General features: G+C 41.7%; 1 protein-coding gene across 4 annotated transcripts in view; it reads left to right on the forward strand.

Moving 5' to 3' along the window:
- Positions 1 to 14,137, forward strand: part of SLC44A5 (solute carrier family 44 member 5) — a 408,380-nt gene that overhangs the window by 344,965 nt on the left and 49,278 nt on the right. For all 4 annotated transcript variants that reach the window (XM_027874052.1, XM_027874054.1, XM_027874053.1 and 1 more), the window contains exon 13: positions 12,517 to 12,609. In XM_027874052.1, coding sequence (XP_027729853.1) covers positions 12,517 to 12,609 — 93 coding nt within the window. The remainder of the gene's footprint in view (positions 1 to 12,516; positions 12,610 to 14,137) is intronic.

A 14,137-nucleotide genomic window follows, 5' to 3' on the forward strand; every position in this document is an offset into this window, starting at 1 on the left:
AAGACAAGAGGGGTCTAGGTTAGAAGGAGATTGAAATGTCAAACAGAGACTTTTGTATATGATGCTCTAGGTCTGCCCTGGTTTTGAACTCTGAAAGAAATTGGAGTTAAGTCCAGGATAAGTTGAACCATCTGTAGCTTGATAGTCTGGGATGAAAGTTGGCAAGCAATCTAGTCAAGTCTGTGACTCCTGCATGAGATACAACATTCTGAAGACCTACCTTTATCTCAGTCAGTCAGTAAATATTTATTAAATGCCTGCCCTGCGCTAGGCACTTTGCTAAGCACTAGAGCTGCAAAAAGGCAAAAGACAGTTCCTGCTCTCGAGGAGCTCCCAATCTAATACACGAGTCAACAAGCAAACAAATATATAGAAACAAGCTATATATAGAATAAATAAAAGATAATTAACTAGGGGGAAACACTGAAATTAAGAGAGTTTAGGGAAGGCTTTCTATGGAACATGAGATTTTAGTTGGGACTTAAAGGAAACCAAAGAGGTCAGTAGTCAAAGCAGAAGAGGGAGAGCATTCTAGTCCTGGGGGATGGCCAGAGAATGCCCAGAGCTGAGAGGTAGAGTGTCTTTTTTGTGAAACATCCAGGAGGTCAGTGTCACTCAATCAAATTGAGGTAGGCAGAAAGGTATAAGAAGATTGGCAATGTAGGAGGTGGCTAAGTTATGACGGTCTTTGAATGCCAAATAGAATATTTTGTATTTGATCATTGGAGGTAATAAGGCACCATTGAAGTTTATTGAATAGGGGATGGTGGTCACGTGGTTGGAACTGAGCTTCAGGAAAATCAGTTTGGTATCTGAAAGGAGGATGGAATGGAGTGAGGAGGGACTTGAGACAGGAAAACCCATTAGCAGAGTGTTCCAGTAGTCCAGGTATGAGGTGATGAAGGCCTACACCAGGGTGATAGCAGTATCAGAGGAGAGAAGGGGACATATATGAGAGTTGTTCCAGAGGTAAAATTGACAGGTCTTGGTGACATATTGGATATGGGGTGTGTGAGAGAGCTAGTGATGAATCCAGGATGACTCTTAGGTTGTGAGCCTGAGGGATTGGAAGGCTAGTGTTGCCCTCTATAATAACAGGGAAGGTAGGATAGGGGAAAGTTTAAGGGGAATCTAGCAAGGGAGACTGAGGAGTAGTTAGATGGATAGGAGGAGAGTGTGGCATCCTTCAAACTAGAGAAGAAAGTTTCAAGGAGAAGATAATCACCAGTGTCAAAGGTTGCAGAGAGGTCTAGGAGGACTAGGATTGAGAAGAGGCCCTTGGATTTGGCAACTAATTCATCACTGATAACTTTGGAGAGAACATTTTCAGTGGAATGATAAGGTCAGAAACTGGATTGTAAGGTTAAGAAGGAAATGAGAGGAGAGAAAGTGGAAGCATCTATTATAGATGGCCTTTTTGAGGAGTTTAGCTACAAAGAGTGAAAGAGATATAGGATGATTTTTATCAGGGACAGGAGGCTCAAGTGAGGGGTTTTTTTTTAACATAAGCAAGACATGGGCATGTGTATAGGCAGGAGAAAATGAGCCAGTAGAGAGGGAGAGATTGAAAACAAGTGAGAGAATGAGGATGCCAGAGAGGGCAATCTATTGGAGGAGATGGGATGTAATGAGATCAAGCCATGAGTTAGCCTTGGTAAGGAATAAGGCCATCCTATCACATGAGACAGTGCTGAAAGAAGAGGGAGGGGCAGAAGGTAGGAGTGACATAAAATGAGAAAGAAGGAGGAAGAGGGAGCTAATGGTGAATGTCCTCAACTTTTTTTCATAAAATATGGGGCAAAGTTCTTAGTTAAGACAGTAGGGGGAGGGGAGCCATAGGAGTTTTGAGGAGAGATAAGAAGCTTTGGAAGAGCTTCTGTGGAAAGTGGGACAGGATAAGGGAGAGACAGTAGGATTGCTCAGCAGCAATGAGGGCCCAGCTGAGGTTGTGTAACATAAATTTGTAGTGAATCCAATCTGTGTTAGATCGAAAGCCGTGAATGGCTGAGACTTGGTAGGGTACATGTGTCAAAATGACAAGGTGAAGTGTAGATTCAAGAGAGGAAGACAATGAAGAGTTGAATTGGTTCACCAAAGTGTCAAGATGGAGAAAAGAGAAGAGAGTAGCTAGTGCAGGGGAGTTGGCCTGGGAGCAAATGGAGGAATTCAAGTGTTGGAGGTCACAATGTGGACACGGAGTCGGGTTTTGTAAGGGAAGGCAGAAAAAGTGGTGACGAGCCAAGAGTTTATGGTCAGATAAGTGGACTTGGAAATTATGGAATATGGAAATGGTTCATTTGTGGGTAATAGAAAGATCCAAGGGTATGAACATCTTTGTGTTTACTTATTATTTATAGTTTGCCCCTCCTTTACTATTGTAATAACTGAATTTAAAACAAACAAATAACAGCAACAATGGTAAATTGGGCTGGCTTGACAAGATTTGTTTTTAGTAACTTTGTTCCAATTACATTTTTTCTAAGTGAACTCAAGTCATCCTATTGGCTGTTTTCTCATTCAGTCACGTCTGACTCTTTGTGACCCCATGGACCATAGCACTCCAGGCCCTCCACTGGCTCCCCAAAGGCCTTTCTAAAAATCTGCCTGTAGACAGCGGGTTCGTGGGGGTTTGTTTGTCACTTCTATGGTGATGATTCTCAGACCTCCACATCCAGCCCTAGTTCCTCTTCTGAGCTCCATTCCCATGTCATGAACTGCCTGTTGGACATTTTTAGTGGGATGTCTTATAGGCATCTCAAATTCAACATGTCAAAAACAGAACTTTATTTTTTGACATCTTTCAAACTTTTTATTGTGTCTGTCAAGAACACCGAGATTCTTGTACCAACCAAGGCTTCTTCAATTGTAAAATGGTGATAATAATAGGACCTACTATCCAGAGTTGTTGGGAAGATCACATGAAATAATGTTTGTAAAGTACTAAGCACTGTGCCTGGCACATAGTAAGGGCTATTTAAATTCTAGCTATTATTTTTGCTGCTACTATTCTCAACTCCTTGCTCTCATTTCAACCTCAAATCAAATCAGATGCTATATATCATCAGGGACATTGCCACATCTCACAATCTGTCATCTTTTCTTCACTCACATGACCGACCACCCCCTTTAGTTCAGGTCCTCACTCCCTCTTCCTTAGACTATTGTAATAGCCACCTGATCACCTATAGTCTGCCCTCACTCCCATTGATTCTCCACACTAAAGTGATTTTTCCTAAAGCACATGCCTGACCAAGTTACTCCCCTATTTAATAAATTTCAGCACCTTCCTATTATCTCTAGGATCCAATAGAAATTCCTCTGGTGAAGAAAACTTCCCAATGTGGCCCCAAGCTGGCTTTCCAAAATGACTTTATTAAGTGTTTCTCACTCTTGGCACTTCATCTCCCATCCTTGCACGTTTGCACTGGCTGCTTCACGTGCCTGGAATGCCATCCCTCCTTACATCTGCCTTTTAGAATCTGCCTTTTGGAATGCCCCCTGCTAATGCTTCCACCCCAAATTAGCTTGTGTACAGAAACGCACTCACATGTGCACAAGAGTTGCTAAACTCTAAGTTCCTCAAGGACAGAAGACTGTTTCTTTCTTTTCTCTCTTTGTCCCTAGCACCTAGCATATGGCTTGATACATAGTAGATCCCTCATAAATGCTTGGTGATCAATCAATTAAAGTCATTGGTGACACTTGCAGACTCTACTACTTTCTCCCACCCCTTTAGAGGTTCTGTCATCTTTGGCCTGTTTCCAGTCTTCCAACACCTCCACCATTTTCCACAAGCTTGATGAAACACAGGGGTCTGGGAACTCAGCTGCAAATTTATTCCACATGCTAGAGTAGAAGTCAGTCGAGCCAAGATAATTGGGCTCACGTGATTCCACTAGCTGCTTTCTTGCCATGTCTCCATTATTCCATTGTCTCTTTTCCCTCCCAATAATGTTTGTTCTACTCTTTCCAGACACAATTCTTCTCCTTGACCAAGAAGATGGAGACAAAATGGTAGTTGAGTTATCCTACTTTCTCACTACCATCTGCTTAACATTACACTGCCATCCATTTCAAGTATCCTTTCTTATTCCGTAACCTAACTAGCTTTTAAAGCACTTTCTACTTTCCTTAACTTTTTACCCCAAAGCCTCAAGTTATTCTGAATTTTAACCATTCTGACAATTCTATTCCAGGTCTGTGCCATTCTTTGTCTTTTCTTTTCTTTTATTTGTGTCAGGCAATTGGGGTTAAGTGACTTGCCCAAGGTCACACAGCTAGTGTCAGGTGTCTGGTCTGAGGCCAGATTTGAACTCAGGTCCTCCTGACTCCAGGCCCGGTTCTCAATCCATTGCGCAGCCTCACTGCTCCTGTGAAGTTCTTTGGTACCCTTCCTCAGGTACTTGCCCATATTTCTACCTTTTATGCATGCCTTACTTGATTCTGAATCACTGAAAACTATACAACCACAACTGCCTGTTGACATGCCTCTCTTTATTTATCGGGACCATTCCTGAACAACCTTGATTATCCCATTCTTGAGACTCTCCCAGCCTTCCTGAGCCATGTGTCTTTCTTTGGCAATAGACTAATGATTGGTTTTTATCATTTCTCATTTGAAACATGCTTTCTGACAAGGTTGGGTCCATGCTTGACCATTCCATTCATCTATCAAGACCTCACGTGCTACAGAGCTAGGTGCTGCGGAGACAAAGCCAAAAACTCTTGGAGCCGAGGAGCTCCCAATCTTTGTGTCCTCCTTGGCTATCAGAATGCCAATTTGAACCTGGGTACTTTCTCCCCTAGCTCCTTACTCAGATTTTAATCTAGGCTAAGGATTTACCTTGGTGGAGCACTAGATCATAGACTGAGAGCTGAAAGAGGAGGCTCCCTTTCTACAGTGTCGGTGTCCTTTCCACTGTTCCATGTGATCTCCCCACCTCCTTTGTCTTTTAAGAAATAAAATGTCAGCAGCACAAGTTAAGAATCTGTCAGACCTCCAACATTGAATAGAATGAACCCATTACCAGAGAAGCTGAAGTTTATCTTCATTGGACCTTGCTTCCGTGCCAATTTTGCAATGGCTTTTAGAATTTATCATCAATCTCCTCTATCTGGCTTTATTAGTAATGTAACCTCAAAAAGATACCAGTTCTCATTCTCCCTCCCTTCTTCCCTCTCTCCCTCCCTCTATTCCTCCCTCCCCCCTCTCTCTTTGTCTCTCTCCTCCCCCTCCTCCCCCCCTTTCCCTCTCCCTCTCCTTCTCCCTCCCTCCCTCTCTCTCTCTCTCTCTCTCTTTCTCCCCCTGTCCCCCTCTCCCCATCTCTCCCTCTCTAACTTTTTCCCTACCTCCTTTCTTCCCACCTTCATTCTCAGGTTTGTAGATTTCTACATAAGTATATGTTTTTTTGACATACTCTCTCTCCTTCTCTCAGATATTGTTTTTCTTTTGAATATGATAGATCCTTCCATTGCTGTATTTCAGTCATGAATTCTAATAAGCAAATGATTCCTATCATGTTGTATTATCTTACTGTTTTGAAAACCTCAAGTTGACTTTGTTTATTGGAGGTAACTTGGTATGGTGAACGCTGGCTTTGGAGTCAACCAGATTAGGTTCAAACCCACCTCTGGCATTTCTAACCCATGGAATTTTAACAAAGTCACTTCATTTTTCAGAGCTGAAGTTTCCTAATGTGTAAAATGGGGGAGGTGGATTAGGTGGCATCTGAGGTCCCTTCCAGTTCTGGATCTACGATCCTATTAGATTTATTGCCAACACTCTATGCATCCTTCCATGCCTAAATAGCACTCCATGTTATTATCATGTCATTGCCTTCAATGATGCAGATCACATTCCATCCTCACCCTGGGCATGTCTCTTAATTTCTGTAGCCTCTATAAAATGGGGCTGATAAAACACCTAATTCACCAAATCGTGAACATCAAGCAGGGTAATCCATGTAAAATATTTGGCAAACCTTAAAGGTATATGTCTATATATGCACATACATTAGTTATTAATATTTTATCACCGTCATCATGCTGTGTGGTTCTTGTCATGTCCTCCCTGAAATCCTTCCATGGGGATGATCTCCCCAATATTTCTTATCTTCTGTTTCTTTTAATATCCTGGGAAGACCAGCACAGCACTTGATCTGACCATCCATTCTCCCTCACACTCACAGTATGGTCAGTCTACCTTCCTTTCAGATTATAGATTTCCTGAATTGGATTTGTTCCATAGCTTATTGTGTGCTGACCCTTCTTGGCTACATGTTGGCATCTCCAATGGAGTTCACCATCCATCCCTCATTGATTGCTCTTTGGGTCAGCCACAGTTTTTGTGTTTGGAAGATCGCTGTGGTCTGTCTGATATTACCAGGAGAATATTCCATACATGAGTACATAGATGTTCCCTGGCTCAGGCACTTGTTTCTACTTACAGGAATTATCACGTAGCCTCTGAGGGAGGTCCCATGGTACAGCAAGAAAAATGTGGGGTCTACATTTAGGAGCCTTGGGTTCACAATCTAGCTTTTGGCACTTGTATATTCCTTTGGGTATATTGCTCAACCTGGCTGGGTCTCAGATTCTCATCTGTAAAATGGAGGGGATGACAATTAGACTAGATGAAGTCGAAGGTCTGCTCCTATGTCTTCTCACCTCCACTTTCACCCTTTTGCCAAGTCAACCCTACATTATTGTCAAGTTAATAGGATTCCTTAGGCACAGATATATCTGTGTTATTGGATGAAGTTTAAATTCCTTAGCCTGGCATTCAAGGCTTTTCACAGTCTGGGACATCTCCACCTTTCCAGTATCAATTAATACTGTTTCCCTTTGTGTAATCTACACTCCAGCCAATGAATTGCCATCTCATAATTCCCTATATTTCCTCATCCCTATGCTTTTGTTCACATGCTTCTTTATACCTGTGTGCCCTTCAGCTCAGATTGTCATTGAAAGCCCTGCTCAAACATCACCTTCTCCAGGAAGCCCTCCCCTGATCTCAGTAGGTCATGATTATTGTCCCTCCCATCTTACCTCCTAGCATCTCTCCTATGTACCACTATGAGGTCATAGTGGATAGGGTGCTGGCCTCAAAGCCTGGATTTGACACATGCTGGCCATGTGATCCTGGGCAAGTCAGAGAATTTCTTAGTGCCCCCAGCAATTCTTCAAGACTGTGAGTGGCAGAAAAGGAGGGAGATAGACATTGGTGGAGGGAGTTTCCTCACTTGGGAGTTCTTTATGCACAGGCCTAGTTCCTGTCCCCTTCTATACTTATCAATTCAATTCCACAAGTATTCTTGTCACATGTTATCGTTTGTTATAGTTGCTTGCAAATGACCAATTTCCATCACTCCCAGATTAGAATCATCATGGGGGCAGAGACCGTGTCTTTTCTAAATTCCTTTAGCACTAGTACAGTGCTCTGCTCGGATCAATGAATATTTATTGAATCGAAGCATCATCTAAGATGTGTGGCAGGTGAAAAATCGAATGACTGAGGAAAACAAAGGTTCGCTCTTTGGAGCATATCGATTTATTAAGCCGTGTCTGCCAACTGCTCAACAAACCATGGCCAGACTTCCTCTGCTTAGGCCTGGACCCTGAAAACGGGGAAAGACAGACTTTTTATACATTAAAAACAATTAATGATATGAGACCAATTAGTTAAAAGGAAGCAACATAATTTTTAGGTAATCTGATTTCTAATTGGAGGAAATATTAGGGACTTTGCAAGTTGGGAGGGGCGAAGTGAACAGGTACAATCTCCTGACATCAGAAAAAGAGGCATCCCCCTCCCTGAGCATTTGTGAACAATCAAAGGAATGTGGAAACAATGAGTGATCAATCTATCCAGGCCAGTTTTCAGGTGACACATATGGGTTGCTTTGAGATGTAAACCTGTGAGAAAATTCTTTGTACCAGTCTTTGGGTTTGACTGGATTCCTGGTCAGCTTAACTGAGGTTTTTGGTTAAGGGTCTCTTAGCGAGTAGAGGTTGTCCAGTGTCCCGACCAAATCAGAGCAAGGTTTGAACAATACAACAGTAAGGTTTCCTCCCAATTCCCACAACTGAATAAAGTTTTCTCATAGGACAGAAATGGACTAGAAATGGACAATTATAGACTAGAGACATAATTGAATAGAAAGGGAGCTGAGTCACAAGATGGTGTCAGTGTGGTTCACTCATTTCCCACAATTAGCCTCTTGCTGTCTTAATCCCCTCAATTCCCTCAGATGATAGATGTATTGTTCATGTCCAGAGTTGCTTCCTTCTCTGACCTAATACTCCTCACCTTCAGCATTATTCTTCTTCCTATCACTCCCCATAATATGGCCATTTACAGTTTTCTCCGGGAACTTTTCCCTTCCCCACTATTTTCATTTTAAAGTTCCTTCAAATCAGCACCAAAAGATAGCAAGAAGCTATCTTAAACCATTGCCCCAAAGCCACATTCTGTTCACTGACACCATCTGTATCCCATCATTTTCTTTTTGTTTTAAATTTTGAACTTCCAGTCAGAAGAACTAACTATATTCATTAGCTTTCCATTTCCTTTCTAGGATTTCTTAATCTTTGTAAATCTGTTCCGGAGTTTTCCTGGCAGTATCATTTGTCACCATAGAAATCCCCAGAAGTGGGTTGTGCTTCATGGATTTGTTGAAGCTCTGCAAGCTCCAGGAATACCACCCACCTCATGATCAACTGTCTCTGGGATAGTAATAGCTCCCTCCATCACTGGGGACTGCACCCCTGCCACAACACCTCTCCCACTCCTGGGAGTGTCCTCAAGGACACTGGTGCCTGGGAACCTTCGTTACCACTCTGTGGAATGCAGTCTTATCTGCCCCATTTGAGAATTCCCCAGGCATCGTGTCACTGGTGGTTCAGAGGTTTTATTGTTCCTCTGCTGTTACCATATTCTTACCTGTCTCCTTTCCATTCAGCTGGAAACTTTTACATCCTAGATTCTTTCTTGGATCGACTTTTTTCCTTCCTATCAGAAAGGTCTCCACCTTTGCCTGCAAGCTGGCAGATGGAGAGGTATTCCTCAAGCCCTTTCATCTTCCCTTCAAGCAGCAATACCTGCTTTCATCGCATCCCCATCTAGTTGGGGATTTTCCCTAACAGAAAGAAGAAAGATAAGAAATAATCCTGTCTGCTCACTGACATAATTCTTTCCCTTTTCATGCCTCTTGAATGAGAGGATTACAGTTTTAATCATTTAAGTTACCTCTGAAAACTCCTACTGGTGATGGGAAGTGGAGTCTTTTAGGGAGCTTGCCTCAGTCAAGGCAAAAGGATTTATTTAGCACCAGCTCTGTGCCAGGCTCTGTGCCAGAGGCTGAGGAAGCAAAGAAAAACGAAGCGGGTCCTTGCTCTCAAAGAACTTCCGTTCTGTTGGAGGACAGTTGGTGAAAGCTTGATTTGCTAAGTGACACATGTTGTGCACCTGCCAGCTCTGCCTGCCAGTTGTGGGAAGTTGTACAGGGTGACCCCAAAGTCCTAATGCAGTGTTAGACATTAAGAGTTTAAAACTGCACTAAGACTTTCGGGACACACTGTATAGTTACATCTCCATCTGTATTCACTTATGTACACCAATATGCATAGAGTTCTGGACTTGGAGTCAGGAAGACCTGAGATTGAATCCTGCTTCAGACACTTACTAACTTTGTGATCATGGGCAAGTCACTCATTCCTCTGTGCCTTAGTTTCTTCATCTATAAAATTGGGATAATTATAGCACCTACCTCCATGAGTTGTGAGGATCAAGTGAGGTAACATATATAAGGTGTTTTGCAAAACTTAAAGCACTATAGAAATGCATGCTGTTAGGTAGTCATTTTATCATGTGTAGATAAGTATATATGAATTTTAACTTCATCTTCTAAAATGAACTCAGGTACATTGACAAAAAAAAAACAAAAAAACCACAACAAACCCCACCCCCCCCGGCCAAAAAAGAAAAAAACAAACCTGTAACTGTGCTCTCTGTCTCTCTGTTTCTCTCTGTGTGTATCTCTGTCTGTCTGGCTGGTTCTGGCTCTTTCTCACTCCTTCCTTCCCTCTCCAAATATTACCACTGAATTCACTATTTGATCTTTAATGATAAAGCTACCTGGTCCCCAAACAATCAATCACAACAATCGACAAAACAATTAATTTAATGAAAAATCAACCTCCCCACCTATATGGCCATATGTAATCATCCTGCCTCTTCTAATTTGCCTACATTATTAGATAGATATTATCTCATGGAATTTAAAGAAGCCCTGTTATTCTTTAATCCTCTTCGTTTTGTTGCCATTTCTTTGCAGCTGAAAGCACTGATTGATGGAGGGAATTTCAAGTGATTCTGGTGGCACCCACCTACACATTTTTGTCTATGACTCATAATTCAGAAATATTTTTATGCGGATATTTATATTTTTAAAATGCTACAAATAAACACTTTAGGTTTCTCTTAAGATCCATGCTGAGAGTTAATAACATCTACAACTTCCAAACTATCCCCAAATGTCATACTTTAAACTTCTACATAATGCATAAGGAGAAACATGGTAATTACTATAAATACAAATGACCATGCTCTGTATGGATGGAAATGAAGGGATGGAAACAAAGTCATTAATGTCTAGGAATGAATTTTCAAGTGTACTCTAAGCAGTCAATAATCATGCTCTTTAAAGTCAATTTTTAAAATGGTTAATAGTTTGTGAGATGGGTCTGTCTCTCATTTCCATATTAAGTGTTCAATGACTGATTGCAGTGGGTTTGTTTGGTAAGAAAGGGCACAGAGTGCAATGACTGACCACACTTGTCATGCCTTTAGCCTTTCCATATTACTTAGCCTTATTTTTTGTTAAATCTTAAATTCTTCATTAATCTTTTGTTGGGAGAGGAGGATTTCGGTCTCTTCTGAATTAATTTGTTTCTCATTTCTTTTCTGTAAACAGTCCTCAGAAGCACACCCAACCCCGGTGGCCAAACCCTGAGGAAAGCTCATTGAGAGAAACCATCCAGTAAGGGGTGGTGTGATCATAGAAGGGTTTGGAAGGGCCAGAGTGTTCCCTTCATGGCAACATGAGGTGAAGCACATGTGGTGAAGATAATAGAATGAACAAGATGAAAAGCTTTGGGAACTAAGAACCAGTACAACATTTAGTAAAGTGACTTGCATAGAGTAAATGCTTAATAAAAGTTTATTGATAGATTGATTGGATAGAGGAACTTTAAGAGGTAACAGGCTGGAATGCTAGACTACATTGCTAAAGCATCATACCCAGATGTTGGGATAGAAAAGAACCTCCTTACCCTTTGGTAGTTATACAGCCTTGTAGGAATAAGTGCCACTCTGGACACTAAACACATTGGATTGAAAAGGGCACTCTTCTGGAGGCATGGAAGCTGGGATCAAATTCTACCTCTGATTCTTAATACTTGTGTGACTTTGACCAAGTCACAACCTCAGACTTCAGTTTCCTTATCTATAAAATTAAGGGCTTTTGCTTCTCTAGTTCTGGGCCTAGGAAGAGCTAGACTATACACAGAAGAGGGTGACCAGAATGGTGAATTGCTGTACAGCATAAAGAACAGTGGGTTTGGAGTCAGATGTCCTGGGTTCAAATTCTGACTCTCCTTCCTATGTGATGTGGGGTAACTTCACCCTTCTTGACTTCAGTTTCCTACCCTATAAACTTAAGAGGTTGAACTAAGTGATCCCGAGGGTCCTTTGCAGCTCTGGCTCTCTGACCTGAGGTCTAGATATCATGACATCAATGAATTCTGAAGGATTTGGGCATATTCAAGATTAACCCGGGGGGGGGGGAGGGAAAAGATGTGAGGAGACAAGAGAGCTCCTTTCAAACACTGGAAGGACCTACATGTGGAAGAGGGGACTTGACTTGTCATTTATTAGGAGCAGAACCCAACTCAATGACTGAAGCTTCCAGAGAGGTATGGATCTCTATAGAAGGTTGGATTCTATAATACTTGGAGCTATTGAGCTGTGGAATGAGCAGCCTGACTTTGGATGCTGCCACTAGAAACATTCAGTAATAAGTTGAGTTGAATGCCTCCCCCGCTCTGGGGCTCTGGTATAAGTTGTGGGGGTAGACAATTGGAGTAGCTTACCTTCAGTGGTCTCTTCTAGCTTCCAGAGATGAGGGGAAAATCCTGTGACTAGAAGACATTGAATCTTCATGAGTGAAGACAAAAGAAGCAGCCAAAGAAGATGGTAGATAGAGACTCTTCGTAGACAATAGGGATGGAGAAGAATGAAGGGAGTTTCTGGCCCAACTGTCAATGGTTAGATTAAGTGGGAAAAGCAAGAGTATCCAAGAAACAGTCAGCAAAAGAGCTAAGGAGTGTGATGGCTGCTTTTGGAACTGGTCAGATAGACATTCAGCTCGAGGTTTGCCATGAGTTCTAACAGTGGCATTTGGGAACTTGTGACTCTGAAATCTTTAGAATTTCTGACCTTTCTCTGTTTTATTTCAGGACCATTGGATATATCCCATGCTCCTTATTGTACCCCCTAGTCACATTCTTTCTTATTTCAATCTGCATTTCCTACTGGATCGTGATTGCAGTGTATCCTTCCATCAATGACACCTCAGAACCTCACCTTCAGAGCCAGTGCCCATGGTTACGTATCCAGTGTCTGCCATGCTAGAACAGCCTAGGAAAGTCTCCAGACAATGAACAGGTTTTGTTTTGCATAAATATTGGCAAGAAGCTATGGAGAGTGGTGGAGAGAGGACTTAATGCTGACCTCAGAGTCAGGAAGATGTGGGTTCAGAACTTGCCTCTGATAGCCAATGGCTGTGTGATTCTGAACAAATGATCTTGCCTCTCAGTACCCTGGGCAGCTCCCTAAGCCTGGAGGTTGCAGAAGAGCCAGTCTTCACTTGTGGAGGGAGCTTCCTACACCAGTGCAACCACAAGTCTGATCCAAAAATAAATTCTAAAAAATAAATATCACATCAATTAATAAGAGATTTGTTACAATGACTGTAGGAAAATCATGGAACCTAGGTCTGAAATGAACATGGAGAGCCCCCAAACACTGGCATCTTGTTGCAAAGCTCTAAGAATAAATATGTCTTCTTTACTAGGTTGCCCTTATATAGAGTCTGTGACAAGTTTATAAGATGTGGTGTTGTTAGCCTAGAAAAAGCCAGCTTTGCTGTACTCTTTTTGAGGAGAGCTACTCAGTATACCTCAAAACCTTCTCTCCTCAGATTTTCTCATTCTTTTTTGAACTCTGGCTTTTTACCTTGTGATGTAATTGTTTGTATAATGCTGTCCTCCTCCCTATTCAAGTAGAATTAAACTCCTCAAAGTCAGGGAATGTAGCATTTTTGTTTATTTATTTTTTGCAGTCCTTGCACCATCCTCAGCACTTTCCACAAGGCAGTATTTAATAAATATTAGTAGAAGGGAACTCAGAGTTATAACTAGGATAGAATGATAAGAGTTTTGCTTCAGAGCACTAAAATTTAGTAGATTTAGATTTAGATAGATGTATAGATTTAGTTAGAAGGTATCTGAGAGTCCATTCAATCCAACCCACTCATTTTAGAAATGAGAAGTCATAGATATATAATGTGACTTGTCCAAGGTCACACAACAAATAAGCATCTCAGGTGGGATTCAAATTCAGATCTTCTTGACTTCAAATTCAGAACTTTATCCACTAATCCCCCTACTCTTTTAGCAGGTAGAAAGAATGAAGCATAGCAGCGTAGCCCATGTCTCCCTCCATGGGATGATGTTATGGAGTAGCTCCTCCCCCAACAAATCCATGTACTTTTGTCATCTGATCTCTGCCTCTCTCTGTCTCTTTGTCTCTGTTCTCTCTTCTCTGTCTCTCTCTCTGTCTCTCTCTCCTCCCTCTCTCCCTCTCTCTCATTTTATTCCTTCAACTGAATTTGTTTTTAAAGCTTAATGTGAAGGTTAATTTATGGGACTTTATGCTAAGCACAGGAATAACTAGTTGTACCTCTGATGAACATTTTAACTTTGTGGTTGAATATGCTCATTTGTGCTATCTAAGGGTCCTTTTCTTCTCTTTCCCCCAGCCCTTTTAGTCAATTAGACATTAGGACCTTCCAGAGTT

This window comes from Vombatus ursinus, unplaced genomic scaffold (genome assembly GCF_900497805.2).
Source record: "Vombatus ursinus unplaced genomic scaffold, bare-nosed wombat genome assembly UNPS02014804.1, whole genome shotgun sequence".
Taxonomy (NCBI): Eukaryota; Metazoa; Chordata; class Mammalia; order Diprotodontia; family Vombatidae; genus Vombatus; species Vombatus ursinus.